Raw genomic sequence first — 18,772 nt, forward strand, 5'->3', positions numbered from 1 at the left:
ACCAAAGAAATACAAACTATTATAAGAACATACTATGAGCAACTCTATGGCAATAAATTTGACAATCTGGAAGAAATGGATGCATTCCTAGAAACATATAAACTACCACAACTGAACCAGGAAGAAATAGAAAGCCTGAACAGACCCATAACCAGTAAGGAGATTGAAACAGTCATTAAAAATCTCCAAACAAACAAAAGCCCAGGGCCAGATGGCTTCCCGGGGGAATTCTACCAAACATTTAAAGAAGAACTAATTCCTCTTCTCCTGAAACTGTTCCAAAAAATAGAAATGGAGGGAAAACTTCCAAACTCATTTTATGAGGCCAGCATCACCTTGATCCCAAAACCAGACAAGGATCCCACCAAAAAAGAGAGCTATAGACCAATATCCTTGATGAACACAGATGTGAAAATTCTCACCAAAATACTAGCCAATAGGATTCAACAGTACATTAAAAGGATTATTCACCATGACCAAGTGGGATTTATTCCAGGGCTGCAAGGTTGGTTCAACATCCACCAATCAGTCAATGTGATACAACACATCAATAAAAGAAAGAACAAGAACCATATGATACTCTCAATAGATGCTGAAAAAGCATTTGACAAAGTACAGCATCCCTTCCTGATCAAAACTCTTCAAAGTGTAGGGATAGAGGGCACATACCTCAATATCATCAAAGCCATCTATGAAAAACCCACTGCAAATATCATTCTCAATGGAAAAAACTGAAAGCTTTTCCCCTAAGGTCAGGAACACAGCAGGGATGTGCATTATCACCACTGCTATTCAACATAGTACTAGAAGTCCTAGCCTCAGCAATCAGACAACAAAAAGAAATTAAAGGCATCCAAATCGGCAAAGAAGAAGTCAAATTATCACTCTTCGCAGATGATATGATACTATATGTGGAAAACCCAAAAGACTCCACTCCAAAACTGCTAGGACTTGTACAGGAATTCAGTAAAGTGTCAGGATATAAAATCAATGCACAGAAATCAGTTGCATTTCTCTACACCAACAACAAGAGAGAAGAAAGAGAAATTAAGGAGTCAATCCCATTTACAATTGCACCCAAAACCATAAGATACCTAGGAATAAACCTAACCAAAGAGGCTAAGAATCTATACTCAGAAAACTATAAAGTACTCATGAAAGAAATTGAGGAAGATACAAAGAAATGGAAAAATGTTCCATGCTCCTGGATTGGAAGAATAAATATTGTGAAAATGTCTATGCTACCTAAAGCAATCTACACATTTATTGCAATTCCTATCAAAGTACCATCCATCTTTTTCAAAGAAATGGAACAAATAATTCTAAAATTTATATGGAACCAGAAAAGACCTCGAATAGCCAAAGGGATATTGAAAAAGAAAGCTAAAGTTGGTGGCATCACAATTCCGGACTTCAAGCTCTATTAGAAAGCTGTCATCATCATTGGGGCACCTGGGTGGCTCAGTGGGTTAAGCCGCTGCCTTCGGCTCAGGTCATGATCTCGGGGTCCTGGGATTGAGTCCCGCATCGGGTTCTCTGCTCAGCAGAGAGCTCAACCACAGGGAGCCTGCTTCCCTCTCTCTCTCTGCTTGCTTCTCCATCTACTTGTGATTTCTCTCTGTCAAATAAATAAACAAAATCTTTAAAAAGAAAAAAAAAAGAAAGAAAGCTGTCATCATCAAGACAGCATGGTACTGGCACAAAAACAGACACATAGATCAATGGAACAGAATAGAGAGCCCAGAAATAGACCCTCAACTCTATGGTCTACTAATCTTCGACAAAGCAGGAAAGAATGTCCAATAGAAAAAAGACAGCCTCTTTAATAAATGGTGTTGGGAAAATTGGATAGCCACATGCAGAAAAATGAAATTGGATCATTTCCTTACACACACATAAAAATAGACTCAAAATGGATGAAGGACCTCAATGTGAGAAAGGAATCCATCAAAATTCTTGAGGAGAACACAGGCAGCAACCTCTTCGACCTCAGCCGAAGCAACATCTTCCTAGGAACATCGCCAAAGACAAGGGAAGCAAGGGCAAAAATGAACTATTGGGATTTCATCAAGATCAAAAGCTTTTGCACAGCAAAGGAAACAGTTAACAAAATCAAAAGACAACTGACAGAATGGGAGAAGATATTTGCAAACGACATATCAGATAAAGGACTAGTGTCCAAAATCTATAAAGAACTTAGCAAACTCAACACCCAAAGAACAAATAATCCAATCAAGAAATGGGCAGAGGACATGAACAGACATTTCTGCAAAGAAGACATCCAGATGGCCAACAGACACATGAAAAAGTGCTCCATATCACTCGGCATCAGGGAAATACAAATCAAAACCACAATGAGATATCACCTCACACCAGTCAGAATGGCTAAAATCAACAAGTCAGGAAATGACAGATGCTGGCGAGGATGCGGAGAAAGGGGAACCCTCCTACACTGTTGGTGGGAATGCAAGCTGGTGCAGCCACTCTGGAAAACAGCATGGAGGTTCCTCAAAATGTTGAAAACAGAACTGCCCTATGACCCAGCAATTGCACTACTGGTTATTTACCCTAAAGATATAAACGTAGTGATCCGAAGGGGTACGTGCACCCGAATGTTTATAGCAGCAATGTCCACAATAGCCAAACTATGGAAAGAACCTAGATGTCCATCAACAGATGAATGGATCAAGAAGATGTGGTATATATACACAATGGATACTATGCAGCCATCAAAAGAAATGAAATCTTGCCATTTGCGACAATATGGATGGAACTAGAGCGTATCATGCTTAGCGAAATAAGTCAAGCAGAGAAAGACAACTATCACATGATCTCCCTGATAAGAGGAAGTGGTGATGCAACATGGGGGCTTAAGTGGGTAGGAGAAGAATCAATGAAACAAGATGGGATTGGGAGGGAGACAAACCATAAGTGACTCTTAATCTCACAAAACAGACTGAGGGCTGCTGGGGGGAGGGGGGTTGGGAGAAGGGGGTGGGGTTATGGACATTGGGGAGGGTATGTGCTTTGGTGAGTGCTGTGAAGTGTGTAAACCTGGCGATTCACAGACCTGTACCCCTGGGGATAAAAATATATGTTTATAAAAAATAAAAAACTAAAAAAAATGAAAACTTATGTTCACAAACTTTTAAGCAAGTTTTTTAACAGCTAATATAAAACAGCTAAAAACTAGAAACTACCCAAACGTCTTTTATTTTTTAATTTTATTTATTCATTTGACAGACAGAAATCACAAGTAGGCAGAGAGGCAGGCAGAGAGAGAGGGGGAAGCAGGCTCCCTGCTGAGCAGAGAGCCCAATGCGGGACTCGATCCCAGGACCCCAAGGATCATGACCTGAGCCAAAGGCAGAGGCTTAACCCACTAAGCCACCCAGGTGCCCCAATACAATTTTTTTACATCATGAATGTGGTGGTGGTAGTTACATGACTGTAGGCATCTGTCAAAACTCACAGAACTTTACATGAAAGGGGGTGAATCTGACTGTACTTAAACCATATTTTTTTCTTTTTTTTTAATGGAAGGAAGAAAAGAATCACAGATGAAGATGAGTCTCAGAGATTCTAGGAATTCTAGCCTGGGCAGTTAAAGGATGATGATGTCATTATCTGGAAAAGTTACATTACTTAGGCCAAAGGCAAGGCCAAGTCCACCAACTGATGGAAGTACAGAAGCAGGCTCTTGTCACCACCATTTGCTAATCATTTCCTACTCTTGGCTGTTGCCCTTTTGGGCTGGGGTGAGCACTCACTAAGTGGCTACTGGAAAAAGGCATTTAGAAGACTTGAAGACAGCCAGGCTCTCAGCAGAGCCCTACTGAGGAAAAAAAAAAAAAAAAAAAAAAAAAAAAAAGCTGCCTAAATCACAGAATCAATGTGGATGAAGTCTGAGTAGCTCAGTACAAACTTCCTGCTTCTTGCACTTGAATCACAACAGAGAGAGGGCTACTTTTTTTTTTTTTTTTAAGATTTTATTTGACATAGAGACAGATCACAAGTAGGCAGAAAGGCAGACTGAGAGAGAGGGGGAAGCAGGCTCCCCACCGAACAAAGAGCCCGATGCGAGGCCTGATCCCGGGACCCTGAGGTCATGACATGAGCTGAAGGCAGAGGCTTAACCCACTGAGCCACCCAGGCGCCCTGAGAGAGGGCTACTTAAACTTTTCTTAAAACAACAAAGAGGGCACCTGGGTGGCTCAGTTGGTTGGGCGGCTGCCTTCGGCTCAGGTCATGGTCCTGGAGTCCTGGGGTCAAGTCCTCTGGCATGCTCCCTGCTTGGTGGGGAGTCTGCTTCTCCTGTTCACCTCTCTCCTCTCATGCATACTCCCTCTCTCATTCTTTCTCTCTCTCAAATAAGTAAATAAAATCCTTAAAAAACAAAACAAAACAAAGAATCTAGGCAGGGTGGAGGGAAGCTAGATGTATCTGGGTCTAATCACAGAATCTTTTTCTTTTTTTTTTTTTTAAGTAGGCTCCACATCCAAGGTGGAGCCCAGCATGGGGCCCACACTCACGACCCTGAGATCAAGACCTGAGCTGAGATCAAAAGTCAGATGCTTGGGACGCCTGGGTGTCTCAGGGGGTTAAAGCCTCTGTCTTCGGCTCAGGTCATGATCTTGGGGTCCTGGGATTGAGCCCCGCATCGGGCTCTCTGCTCCTCAGGGAGCCTGCTTGCCCCTCTCTCCCTGCCTGCCTCTCTGACTACTTGTGATCTCTGTCAAATAAATAGATAAAATCTTTACAAAAAAAAAAAAAAAAAAAAAAAAGCCAGATGCTTAACTAAGCAACGTAGGCGCCCCTCATCATAGATTCTTTTAAGAATACGGTTTAATTACTGATCTCCTTCAACGTGCAGTCAGCCAAAAATGCATTGACACCATTTCCAAAGTGAAATATGACAGCCACTTTACATTTGGTTTTTACATTAAAAAAAAAAAAGGAACGTCCACAACCTGTGAGTCTGCTTACTAATGAGTAAAAGAAGTAAAAAAATATAAATAATAAAACCATAATTTTCATTTTAAAGAAAGTAAAAAAAAATTAGTTAATATATACTTTTCTCTACAAACATTGAAAAGCATGCTGTAATGGAAACAGTATTCAAAAGGAAATTCACCTGGATTTTAATCCCAACTCTGCAACTAATTTGGCTGATTAAGTACATCAATTATTCTCCTCAGCCTTGTAATAAGAGAGATTAAAATGACAAGATATGTAAAATTTATTACAATAAAATGTGAAAGCAATTAGAAATTGTTAAAAATACTACCTAGGGACAGAGCACCAATGACTGTCATAATCATAATTACCACTATCAAGTAACATTGCTAGCAAAACGAGACTGTTCAACCAGAACTAAAATGCACTACCTGATGCAAAAAGAAATTCTACTGGAAGAATTTTCAAGATGTTGGATTTAATTATGTTAGACTGACATACTTCATAACATTGCAACATTTCATACACTTTAAAAGTTTTTTAAATAGCCTGCAATGTGAAAAAAGATACCTAAGGCTTCTGTAAGAACTTTGTTACTTTATGAGAGATTTGAACTGCAGAGATCTGAAAATGCAAACGGAAAATTATACTTCATTTTGGCTTTACAAGCCAAATAACCTTACAGGTTATTTATTTGAAGGGAACAAAGAGAAAACCAAAGCACCTCTGAGTCAGGTCTATATGATGCCATAGTGCTTCTTTAATCCAAATTTTTAGAAGTGAATGAAATGGAGTCAAAGTCAATGAATCCAAAGTCAAAACTGTTCCACCAGGTTGTTCCTTATATCCTGGCCCTTTCTCACAAATATTAATGAAAGAAACTGATATTTACTCAGCACAGATGTCAAACAGTGAATTGGGTACTTTATATTAGATTATTTCATGCTAACAACTCTAAAGAGATATGGATATCTTCATTCCCAACACGTAAGAAAACTGAAGCTCAGGAAAGATAAACAACTGGAGTTCAAGACAGGGTTCTGGCCCAAAAACAAATCTGAGAATTTTTAAGCATACATACAGCATTTAAAGCCATGAAATTAATTCTGGAACTAATAAGGATCTTTCATGCAAGTTACCCTCATCACTGATGAAGTCTGGACTAAAGCAATCCAGTGATATGTCCAGGGTCAGGCACATATACAGCAATTCTAATAGAGCTGCTCTTCTTTAGCCCTGAATTTACCCGAGAACAGTGTACTGCCATCTAGCATAATAAGTAAAAGACTGTCTTTGAAGGCGAGTAAGTAGAAAGGGTTTAACTTCCAGAAAAGATTCTCTAAATACTGTGCATAAATACGGAACCATCTTATCCCCATTTCTTAAAAAGCATTATGTGAAGACATTAAAAATACAGTATACTGTAGGTGTTCAATAATTGTTTAATAAATGAACAAATTTTCAATTAAATAGCCCCCTACTATGACACTATTTATGTATCCAAATCCCACTTGTCAAAGTGGTTACATTTAAATATTTTTACTTACCTGATATTTAAGCCAATGAAGTTTGTCCATGTGAAAATATAATCTCCACCAAAGACCATTCCAATATAAGTTATTAATATATTCTACAAAGAAAAATGGCAATATGCTGTAACACAGGTTTAACTGAGATTTTTCAATGTTCATATTAACTCATCCACAGAATGGCCCAAATACCTATCCTTAAAATACAAAATCAAATAAACAGACAATAACAAAAACCCACCAATCCTATAATGAGTGTAGTAGGAAATAAAAAATAAGAAAGGACATTAACCTCTTCTCAATCTAGCCCTCCAAAAGCTAAATGCTTTCATCAAGAATTATCACCAGATTATCAACTTCCTGTGTCCCGCGGTATGGGCTGACATTGTAAATCTAAACAGAGAAACACTGCTGTCTGTAGGGGTGGAAAGCACTAATGCATGTTTAGCAGTCTTAGACAAGAAGGCGTCTTCCTCTCACCGAAGTAACCATTGACTTTTGAGGCGAAAGTGAAGAAGAAAAACCTCACATATCAACATCTTTACCTCTTTTTTAGAAAGGAAAAAAGGGATGACAGGGAGTTTACCAACATGAACACTGTTTTTAGAGACATTCTTCTTTGTATTCTTAAAAAAAAAAAAAAAAAACATGAAAAGTCATCTCAAATTCCCATACTTAAAATTATTTCTCCTCACTCCCTTAAACTCCTAGGTGTAAACATCTGCTTATCTAGCTCCCTTTTATTTATCTTCAGGTCACAGAGGTGAAATAAACTTTCCCAAAGTTCAAGTTACTAGTCAATTCTTCCCTAACCTCCTCGCTTTTCACATTCAAAGACACCACCTCCCTCTCCGCTATGACAGCTGACAGAAATGGTAAATGTCACAAACATTTTTAGAACCTGGGCTCGCCTAGATCAGGTCTACGAAGCAGAAGTAAAGTGCCACAGTGTGGCTGAAAAGCCAAAAAGAAACTTCAGAATTATTTTTATAATGGGCGTGCCCTCTGAGAGAGCATTTGGAATTATGTCAGCCTCTTCTAGGTCTAAGGATGGAGACAGCAAGTTACCACGGAACAGATTTTCTTATTATTTTGAGGGGAAAAGGCAAAATTAAATACCATGCGACAGTAAACAAGACTAGTAGGTAACTTGGGAAAACGTGTGGATCAGTTCAGAGCACAGAGATGCAGAGATGGCAGGTTCATTTCCATGAAGTGCCCAGGAACTACAGAAAGGGAGAAGACTGACAGCCCAAATCCTGCCGTTCAAATCAGTCAGGAAAAGACAGTGATGCCCTGAGCAGAACCTACCAGCAAGCACAGAAGAGACCATACTAGTACCTCAAAATTCAGACTGTGATTCTCAAACGTTAATATACCTTGTTAGAAATGATGATTTCCAGGCTCTACTTGAGATTCTGATTTAGTGTATAAGAGGTGGGCCTAGGAATTGCTATTTGTAAGTAAGTATCCTCAGTAATTTTCCCACCATGCTTCAGAGAAACAAGAACCAGTGACAGCCCCTTGGGGAACAATGACTGAGCTAAAAGGGTTGTATCTGGGAGGCTAATGAAAGAAGCTGCACTGTGGACCATGAGACTCTGAACGGGCAAGAGCATCAGCGTACTCCCATCTGTCTGAAGACATCAGACAGCCTTCAACAGCAATGCCACGAGACAGTGAGAAGCAAGAGCAGCTGTAAACTAATCAGACAAACCGATTTTTTCCCGCTCTCTCTAGGGTTTGGAAGTAACATTGATCCCTTTGGACAGAATAAATCCAGAGGGCTGCATGGGGAGGAGGATATATCAAAAGAAAAGTACTGAACTTTCTGTTAATCTGACCATGATTATATTTGTACCCCATGCTCTTAAATATAAAGAAAGTACCCTATGAAATCCTAAGTAAATAGGTTATTAAAATTAAATAGTGGCCTTTGGGCAGTATCCTTTTTGGAAAAAACATGGTAACAACTGGCCCATCTTTCATGTTCTTGCTCTTCTTATTCTGAAGAGGCAAGCCATTCATTCACTTTGCTCTTGAAGCCTTTACTTCACAAAACCAAAACAGAGTGGAGAGCTAATTTGAGAGGCTAAACCTGTCTTAGCAAGCCCAGGCCTGAATGTAGATTAACCGCCTCTAGCCTTCATGGGAATTCACACAGCTAATTCTATTTACACCAAACACTCCAATTCCATGATTTGAAGTCACAGACCTGAAATTTTAACCCAAATCTAGTTTTTAAAGTGAGGGCAGGTGGACACCACTGATGGGGGTGCAAAGGGAAACAGAGCAAGGCAGTAAAAACTTTTCAATCCCTTCACTCACTATTGACAAATGGGGAAATCTGAAAGGAAGTCCCAAGGGCAGGCATTCTATTTCCCAAAGGATCACAGACCTATCTCTCTCTGTCTTACCTTTTTTTAGAAGGCAAGCCTACCCTGCTAATTCATTTGGAAATCAGGCATGCTGTGGCCTCTTGGATCTTAAAGCACTAGAAGCACAAAGTCAGATAAAGAGGCCTCAAGCATCAAGCCACTAACTTCAGCTCTATATTCAAGTCAACTTGGCTCCCCTGGCTGAAGACAAATGAGCCTCCCTCAAATAAAATGGATCAGGAGGAAATGACATCACTGGAAATGTCAGACACAGCTTTTAAAAGTGGGCCATTTAAGGTTTGGCTCATGCACTGGAAAACTCCCTTGATGAACTTCTGGCAGGCATCCTTTCCCTACAATAGCCAGAACTCAGTAAAGCAGCGAACAGAACAGTTTTCTTTGGGGGTTAAAGGGACAGGCCTATCACTCCCAAGCTAGCCACCTATCCTGTCTGAAACAAAACTAATTCCTCTTCCTCTACTCTAAGGTAACCCATTCTCCTTTTCCTATATTCCCCAGAGCCAAGTTGCCTGGAAGTAGAGATTATGTCCTCCCTGAGTTCTTGAAGATAGTTTTAGAAACCAGCACCACAATCTGTCAAACCAAGACAATCTGTGAGGAAAGAAGGATGAGGGATTTAGACCACAGCAAGATTTAGAGTCACAATTTTTAAATAAAGCAGGTACCCAAAAGATAACAGTATTTTTTCAACTCACTTTAATACAGCCAACTATTGTAGTTGTAAGGGCAGAATTATACTGCGTGCAGAGTACTGTGGCGTACATCAAGATAAACCTGGAACAGAGAAGGAAGAAGTTTAAGAACTGGTTGCTTACTTTAGAGCAATCTTCAGCCAAGAGAAACAGCATTGGCCATGCTAGCGCATTGCAGTCACTGACTCTGAGCTTTCCCCACCTCACCCCTGCTTGTACTGCAGCTTTAGATTTTTTTTTAATTTCATTAAAGAGAATCATGTGTCCATTTACTGACCAGGTGTTTTCCCCCAACTACCCTTACCAAAACCTTGCAACCATTCCTAATCATGAGTACTCATATTCCCACTAGTTCACCTAACCCTGAGAGAAAGCTGAGTTCACAGACCATGGCTCAGCAGTGCACCTCCCATGAGGTCAATGCAACCTCTGGACAGGAGGCAAGGGAGATTCTGAAAGATGGAAGAAACCCAAATTAGCACTACTTTGAGAGGGAACATAGGTTCACTTAACAACTAACTGGCAGCAGTTGGAACAGAGAGATTTACAACGAGGGCTCGGAGCTTGATTCAGTACCAAGGCACCGTGTTAATTTTCCTTTGAAGCACTCCCTCACTGGGCACCTAGCCTGTGCCTGATCTAGTCATAAATACTAACCAAACTAACTGGCTGAGGAAAACAATTCCTCATGGAAATATGAAGGTGAAGAGAAGAGGCACGTTAGCAGATACCCCTTTCTTACCTTCCACATATACTCTCCTAGGAGGAAGACAACCTTGTAGAGAGAGTCAGACAGCCTCAAAGTCAAAAGCTGCCAGTGCTAACTGTGCAAACTTAGACAACTTACTTGAGTTCCGGGACTGCTTCCACACAGGTAAGAGGACAAAAATATGTGTCAAATAATCAATGTAGAAATAAATAATGCATTTTGAAATATAACAGTGCTTATCACATACTAGGTTCCTATGTTAATAGTTTCTTGTCCCCATCCTTGGAAACATGACTTTGGAATTAGTTTAGTAGCCCTAAGGGTACATTCCCAAGGGCTATGAAACCACCTGAATCTGGAAGTTTAATCATCCTATGCAGACACACTCAAGAGACAGAACAGGATACTAAGAAGCAAAAGGACCCAAGAACAAACTTCTCTAGGAAAGCGATCTGCTAACAAGGCAACAAAGGCTTACCCCATCACACAAGAGAGGGTAAACTGCAGAAGAAAGAGGGTGTCGGCCCAGCCTTCAAAATCCATTGCCTGTAAGACACAAGAAAGTATCTGATTTTAGAGCAGGCCCTCAAAATCAGCTGTTCTGTTCTTTCATCAAAATCCTGGGTACTCACTCTCACCACACATACACGTGTATACATTCCCCTACATCACTCCCAGGATAGACAGCGATGTTTAAGAATCTCATATATATGGAGCTGAACCCAAAAAACAGTTCCAGAAGGCTTTCTCTTTCTAAAATGTAATGTGAGGAAGATTTTGTACCTCTCTCCTTGGGTTAGAAGAAACAGATATTTGCTTGAAGGCAGAAGCCATGTCTGGCTAATCTCAGAAGTTCACCCAGATGGCTAGATTAAAAGCTTTCTCAAACATTAAAACCTACTTCTTCCCCGTAACATGTGAAAGCTCAAGTGCACCCTTATTTACACAAATTCAGCTGAGGTCTACCCAGGGAGAATTACTCTTTAAAACAGTTGATGGTGAAAGCAAGGTTTTGGGGTTTTTTTAAGATTTTATTTATTTATTTAACACAGAGAGAGATCACAAGTAGGCAGAGAGACAGGCAGAGAGAGAGGAGGAAGCAGGCTTCCCGCCGAACAGAAAGCCCGATGCAGGGCTCAATCCCAGGACCCCGAGATCATGACCCGAGCCAAAGGCAGAGGCTTAACCCACTGAGCCACCCAGGTGCCCCGAAAGCAAGGTTTTGTTGCCATTTTGTTTTTAAGCCAAACGCAAAGGAAGGAAGAGAAATGAAAGGGTGCATTGATCACCTCATTTCCCATCCAGGATGGAGGATTTTTCTCTCAAGAACATAATTTCTGTTGCAATATCAGTTTGTTAAGCAAATATGAGAAACAGTCCACCTTTTGATCTTTCTGCCAACCTATCCAGCTTCAAGGGCAGGGGGTGGAAATTTTTTGACATGGTTCTTCTATTTCTTATTAATTTCTTATTAATTCTTACTAATATGGGGAATTACACTGATTTTCAAATGTTAAACTAACCTAATCCCTGATTGATAAACACAGCTTGGTCACATAGTGCCCTTTTTATATATTGCAGGATTTTTTTTTTTTTAACTATAATTTCCACCCCCTGCCCTTGAAATTTTTTTCAACTATCAGTACAGGGTATGCTGGCCTCATAAAAGTTGATTAGGAAGTATTCTCTTCTATATTCTGAAAGAATTTATGTAGAATTGGCATTATTTCTTCCTTAAACATTTTGTAGAATCATCCACTAAAGTGATCAAGGCCTGGAGTTTTCCTTTTGAGAAGATTTTCAACTAAAATTCAGTTTCTTTAACAGAGCTAAATAGCCCCATTATCTCTTTAACAGAGCTAATTAGCCCCAGGACTAATTCTTTAATTAAGTAGTGTTATTTAATATTTAGTAGAATGCAGCTATTCATGCTATTTCTTCTTGAATGAGTTTTTAGGTTTTTTTCAAGAATTTGTCCATTTCACAGATAGTTTTCCAGTTTATGGCATAATGTTCATAATATGCCATTATCCTTTTAGTATATGCAAGCTCTGTAATACCACTTTCATTCCTTCTATGATAATTTGTGCATTCTCACTTTTTGTCCCTATCAATTGGCAATGGTTGAGCAATTTTATTGATCTTTTATTGACCTCCAAGTTTTAGGTTCATTGATTTTTCTCTATTGCTTTTCTGTTTTCTATTTCATTGAATTCTGCTCTTAACTTCCTCATTTTTCGTTTGGGTTTAGCCTGCTCTTTTTTTTTCTACTTTCTTAAGGGAAAGGCTTATTAGGTCAATGATTTTTTATCTCTCTTTTTTTCTAATGTATGCATTTAATTAAGCTATAGAATTCCCTCTAAGCATTCCTTTAGCAGCAACCCAGAAATTTTGCTATGTGGTGTTCTGACTCTCATTCATTCTAAATGATTTCTAATCTTCTGCATGATTTTTTCTTGGAAGCAGGTGCTATTGAGAGGTGTGTTTATTTCCAAGTATTTGAAGATTTTTCCATAGATCTCTATGTTATTAATTTCTAGTTTAATTCTGTTCTGGCCAGGGAATATACTTTCTATTATTTCAATTATTTTAAACTATTAACACTTGTTTTATGACCCAGAATATAGTTTATCTTGGTAAATGTCCCATTTGCACTTGAAAAGAGATTTATTTACTGTTGTTGAGTGCTCCATAAATGTCAATTAGGTCATATTAGTTGATGATGGTGTTCAAGTGCTTTACATTCGGCTTCATGAGTTTTTGCTTCATATATTTTGAGGCTTTCTCATTAAGTACACATACATTCAGGATTGTTATGCTACTTGATATAACTCTTTCAGCATTAAAATTGTCCCTCTTTATGGTACTTTAACTTACCATTTTACTATAACTTACCATTTGTTGAGCCTTGTATGTGTGGATTTAGTTTTCATCAAATTTGGAAAGAAAATCTTCCATTAACTCCTCAAACCCTATCCCCACCCCTTGCTCAGGACAATAGTTACTCATATTACACCTCATAGTTATACCTCAGGACAATAGATCTACACATATGTTAGATCTATTGATACTACCCCATGTTACTAGTAATCTGTTCATTTGTTTTCAAGGCTTTTTTCTCCATGTGCTTCATCTTGGAAGCACTAGTTTCTATAGTATCTATTGCTATTTCTATTAGTTTCTATTGCTATTTCTTTAATTCACTGATCTTTTTTCTGCAGTGTCTAATCTGCTTGCTATTTAATACCTTCTGCTTTATTTTCAATTGAGATCATATTTTTCATCCCTAGAAGTTTAATTTGGTCTTTTTTTATATCCCTCTTTTCTCCTCTCATCCTTTCTCTTTCCACAATCCTTTACTACTTGTTGTCCAATGTCTGAAACCATTTTTCACATATATTCAGTATTCTAGTAGGTTAAGGCAAGAAGATAAAGCCTATCCCTATTATTCCATCATGGCTAGAAGCAAAAGTTCAAATTCAATCACTGACACGAATTATAAACCTATCTCTAACAATGCTTCCACTGGAAAGCTCTGCACAAAAACCCACAGTCACATCAGGCGTTCTCCTGCCAAACTGTCCAAAACACTAAGTGCTACTTTTATCACGGACACTGCATATATGTGACTAAGTACCTGCATGTACGTGACTCTCCGTACGTAGATCACCTAACCAGGCACTGTAAATGCCTTCAGGGTTTATCTCTGTAACCATCATGCTTAACGAAGTGACAGCAAATAGAAAGTGTTCCACAACTCGTTGATAGAGAACAAAGAATAAAGGAAAGAAGTCATGCAGAGCATTGTGCTATGCTCTTCCATACCTGTAAATATGGTATGATGAGAAACCATTAAAGCACAATAAAGCACAGGCCTAGAACTCAGGAGACTGCCTCTATCAGCAAGACTATCAATTCCTTGAGAGCAGGAACAATGTCAAATGTCACATCTGCCTTGCTCCCAAGTGTTTGTATGTTGTTAGGCACAAATAACTAAAGTGAATTAAATATCCATGCTCCCTGGCTTAGCATCATTTTCTATAGGCTGAGAAGGTGAATTTACTTTTTAATACACCCACAAACCTACCTGTAATGCTACTAAATAGATTTCAAGTTTCCTACTAAATCTATGTCATTTTCAATTTCCTTAAAATGATAAAAGTCATTTTACTGGCATTAGACTCATTAGTTTTTGCACTGAATTTATTTTTTCTTTCTTGGAGGAGAAAAGGCATAACCCAGCAAACCAGCAGGTGGGCACTGGAAGAAGTCTCTCTGAGAGGCTTACCAGTACCCAGCAGGAAAAGCCATGGGCCCTGTGAAAGCAGCATACCAGGCATCAGAAGCCCAGGACATGGCACGAGCCCACCCCTGCTTCATTACACAGCCTTAGCTTCTGTGAGCAAGGTTAAAGGGGGTGCCTGTTAAAGTTTCTTCCAATTCTAACATGAGTGTTAGATCAGCTTTAAAAGGAGAGACTTTATTTCACTGAAGCTGAAACACATAAAAGAAATCTCAGCCCTAAGAACCTTCCTCAACTCTAAATTACCCTCCTTTCCTAGATAAGTTACTCTTTTACCCCAAAGTCACTAAGAGAATAAAGCCAGTGTGATGGACCATAAGGATTTGCTGAACCTTAGTTGCTGCATAAATAATAAGAGGAATATTAAGGCCTATCTTGTAGAGTTGTTATCAGAATTAAAGACAACATGGATATAATGCCTGATGTGAAGGAGGTCCATCCAGTTCAATAAGTGATGTTAATTATGTGTAAATATTATTTCGAATTCTTTTTGCTATCAGTGACTGAGGAGTGGAAAGAAATCAGTTATTTGGTAAAGGCCTCAAATAAACCTCTCTTTACACCTGAGCTCCTTTCTGCCTTAGCTCTAAATATCTCCTCCTAAATGTACATTTTGACATCTAAGTCCCCAGTCATGTGCCAGGCCCCACAGCTGGCCCAGGGGCACTATGCTGAAGAGAGTTTAGTCAGGTAACCGCTAATAAACGAAGGAACAAATTATAACTACCTTTATATTTATGGAATGCTTTACAGTTTGCAAAATGCTTCTACATACATCAATGTCATGTGATCCCCATGACACCCCTGTGAGGTAGATAGGACCAAGCCTTATCCCCAGAAGACAGTGAGTGACTTACTTTAGATAACACAGTTAATATATGGAAGCCCTGAGTCTATATACACCAAGTCTAAGGCTCTCTACTCTGAGCATTAAATTTTATATACAAAAACACCCAAATACATACTGCACAATCCCCTCTGGGAACATATTAACTGTATCTGTGGAATATTAAAATAAATCCCATGAACATGATTCCATTTACATAAAATTCAAAAACAGTAAAACAATTCTCATGGGATTATTTCCTTCCCTAAATACTAGGCCTGTTTCTGGAGAAAGCCCGTCTGGCACCAGCAGCCTGTTGCATTCCTCTGCTTTGCCACAGGAACGGGCCCTCTGGCTGCAACAGAACAAGCAGCAGCCATTTGAAAGTATAGCTGAAGGAGAAATCTGACCCACCAGTACCACCGGCCAGGGGAGTCTACTCTCCAGGTCATAAAGATGGCATGAAAAAACAACCAAAGCTACTGCCTATTAAGAGCCTATTATGTCCTACACACAGACATGTTAAGTAACTCTCCCAAAATTATCCAGCTACTAGGTGTCTGCTCAGCTCCATAACCCATCATCGTTCCATTAGTTAAGTACTGGGGAAAACCAAAGACAAGGTATATATATATTCTGAATTTTTTCTCCTAGATAGCTTCACATGGCTGCTGTTGGACCCCTGAGTCAAAAAGTGGGTGTTTGAATTCTAAATCTGCTATTAACTTTCTGTGAGTCCATCATAAAGTCACTTAGCCTCTCTAAGCCTCTATCCACATTATGAACATTGAAAACAGTCTGCTCCAGCCACCTCTTGTGAGAAACCAATGGAGGGAGCGAAATGCAAGCACTTTATACAAAATTCACATACAGAAGAGATTATTATTCACTTAAACTTCCAACATTGTTATCTCTCAGTGACAGATTTGCATGCAAATTTTTCTTTTCCCTAAGACAGGGAACACAGAAAGCACAGGGAGCATATATTTTGTTAATCAGGAGAGGAAAAAAAAACAACATTTAAAGCAAAACTTCTGCCTCTAGAGAAAGCTAACAGAAGAGCCACTGTGAAAAGAAGGCCTTGCTGGGTCATTCTGTGTGACACAGGACGAGATGGGCTCCCTGCCACAAGGCCTGAAATCCTCCATCTGGGCTGAGCAGTAGCTGTGACTACAGACAGCACATACAAAGATGTTCAGGCTTTCCTCCTGTTTTGAACAAAGTCTCCATTTCTATAGGTGCTGGTGGTATAATTTAATACCATCGACCAATACACAACATAGGCATGAAAAGATGGCATAATCAACGGGCAAATAGGTTACATGGACCTACCACTTCCTAAAAATAGGCATTTGGTTTGAATGAGACTTTTCAGTTAACAAAAATATTTGAAAAAGAAAGCTAAATTAAAAAATAAATAAATAAATGTGTTCTCTAGTTGCTTAGGTTAAGGAAATTAAGAAAGCGAGTGTCTGTGTAAGATTAGGCACGAACAGCACATAATCAACAACATAATAAAATCTAGTCTAGGGATAGGGATTTTATCTTCTATCAGCTCTACTCAACCAACTCTGGCCATCTGAACTACTATGTGGGTGGACAGTCTGAGGCTCTGTCTAGGTTTAGCAAGGAAGCGTGGGGACTACATGGCAATGTCTACACTGAGCGCAGGAGATCATAAGCACGAATTCATCACCCCTGATTTAGTAAGGATGGAATAATTTCAGGGTACACTTGAGTCTTAGATGTAACATTCTCACTCCCAGGAAAATTTGCTAAGTAAAGGGTCACCAGCTTAATTGAGATTTGAAATAAAATCCAAATGATTATTTTTTATACATTTTGATACCTTAGAAATTTTGAAACCTGCTTACTATAAAGTCTAAAAATAAATCACTTAGTTTTTAAACTTTATGGTAAAGAAAAAAATGTGGATGAATGACAGCATTCTATTTGGAAAATTCTTTTCCCAAAAAACTACTGAGAAAAAACCTGAAACCTTATCCTGGAAAGTAAACTGCTAGGAAAGTTACTAAGGCAGAAGATAAGGTCAGTGGTGGAGCAAATGGCCTCCATGGTTCCCTGCCTACCTTGCAACAGTCAGACAAGTTCACGGAGCCAGTGGTCCTGGGTTACCCACCCTATCCTCTGCGCTACTGTAACTACTGGCCATCGCTTCTGCTCTGCCCTCTCCTGCTCCTAGCTCTGACAAGGAACTAGAACCCAGATACCTTCACTCTCTCTTCTCACTAGGCTCTGCCACCTACCCAAAATCTATGTAACATGGCAAAAACCCCACACTCCAGCTTATTAATAGGGTCATTTACTTTTCTTTGTGAAGAAGGCCTACCCTCGAAGGTAAGGGTGGGTAACCACATTACTGTGTCCATCAAACAACATATAGGGCAAAGAGAAAGTCATTCCTCACTGAAGAATAACTGATGCAACCCACTTGTTTTACGTATGAGGACACCAATGCCCAGAAAGCAGAAGGGACCTGTCAGTGTGGAAAGAATAACTCAGGGTTTGAGAATCGGTCTGTACCATCTCCAGAATGACCCAGAAAAGATTAATAATGGTGGACAGGCTGAACCAACAGCCTAAAATTCTTCATTATCTAGACAGCAATGCTTAGTAAGAGACATCTCCACGTAACCCATCCACGCAGCAACTTTTCCTGTAAAACTCATCTGAGCCATGTAATTTAGCCAGTGATATAATGAAGACATTATACAATGTACCCATGACTACAGTACTGGCCTTGTGAGAGCTACAGCAAGGGGTCTGTTCCTCCATCTCTACGTGAGAACACCTAGCAGGGTATGCTGTCAAAAAGCCAGGTTCCAATTCCTGTGACTGTGAATCACTGGCTTTGTGCTGTACACATTCCCTTTTGGAGGCAACAACTAACAAGTTTAAACACAGTCTGTCTTAACTGACACTCTGGAAAGCCATTATTCAAATGATGCTTGATCTACCTTTATCCGTGTTAACCAGATGTCATTTATTAACACTGAGCTGGCTTTTAAATACACTGTTTTTGTTTTTTTAATTTTTTATTTATTTAATTTATTTGATAGACAGAGATTACAAGCAGGCAGAGAGGCAGGCAGAGAGAAGGGGAAGCAGGCTCACTGTTGAGCAGAGAGCCCAATGTGGGGACTTGATCCCAGCATGCTAGGATCATGACCTGGGCTGAAAGCAGAGGCTTTAACCCACTGAGCCACCCAGGCGCCCAAATACACTGTATTTTTAAGAAAGAGAATGTTTTAAAATTAGAAGACATGTTTTAAAAGAACTAAATGTTGTCTATATTGGTTCATTGGCTTCTGGTAAAGCCAGGACTTTGAGAATCTTG

General features: G+C 39.4%; 1 protein-coding gene across 1 annotated transcript in view; it reads right to left on the reverse strand.

Annotated features, from left to right (window-relative positions):
• SLC35D1 (solute carrier family 35 member D1) overlaps positions 1–18,772 on the reverse strand; it is a 53,200-nt gene that overhangs the window by 17,697 nt on the left and 16,731 nt on the right. The window contains exons 9-11 of the mRNA XM_059375068.1: positions 10,764–10,831; positions 9,580–9,658; positions 6,504–6,586 (exon numbers count right to left, since the gene is read on the reverse strand). Of these exons, the coding sequence (XP_059231051.1) occupies positions 6,504–6,586; positions 9,580–9,658; positions 10,764–10,831 (230 nt within the window). The remainder of the gene's footprint in view (positions 1–6,503; positions 6,587–9,579; positions 9,659–10,763; positions 10,832–18,772) is intronic.

Source organism: Mustela nigripes, chromosome 14 (genome assembly GCF_022355385.1).
Source record: "Mustela nigripes isolate SB6536 chromosome 14, MUSNIG.SB6536, whole genome shotgun sequence".
Classification (NCBI taxonomy): domain Eukaryota; kingdom Metazoa; phylum Chordata; class Mammalia; order Carnivora; family Mustelidae; genus Mustela; species Mustela nigripes.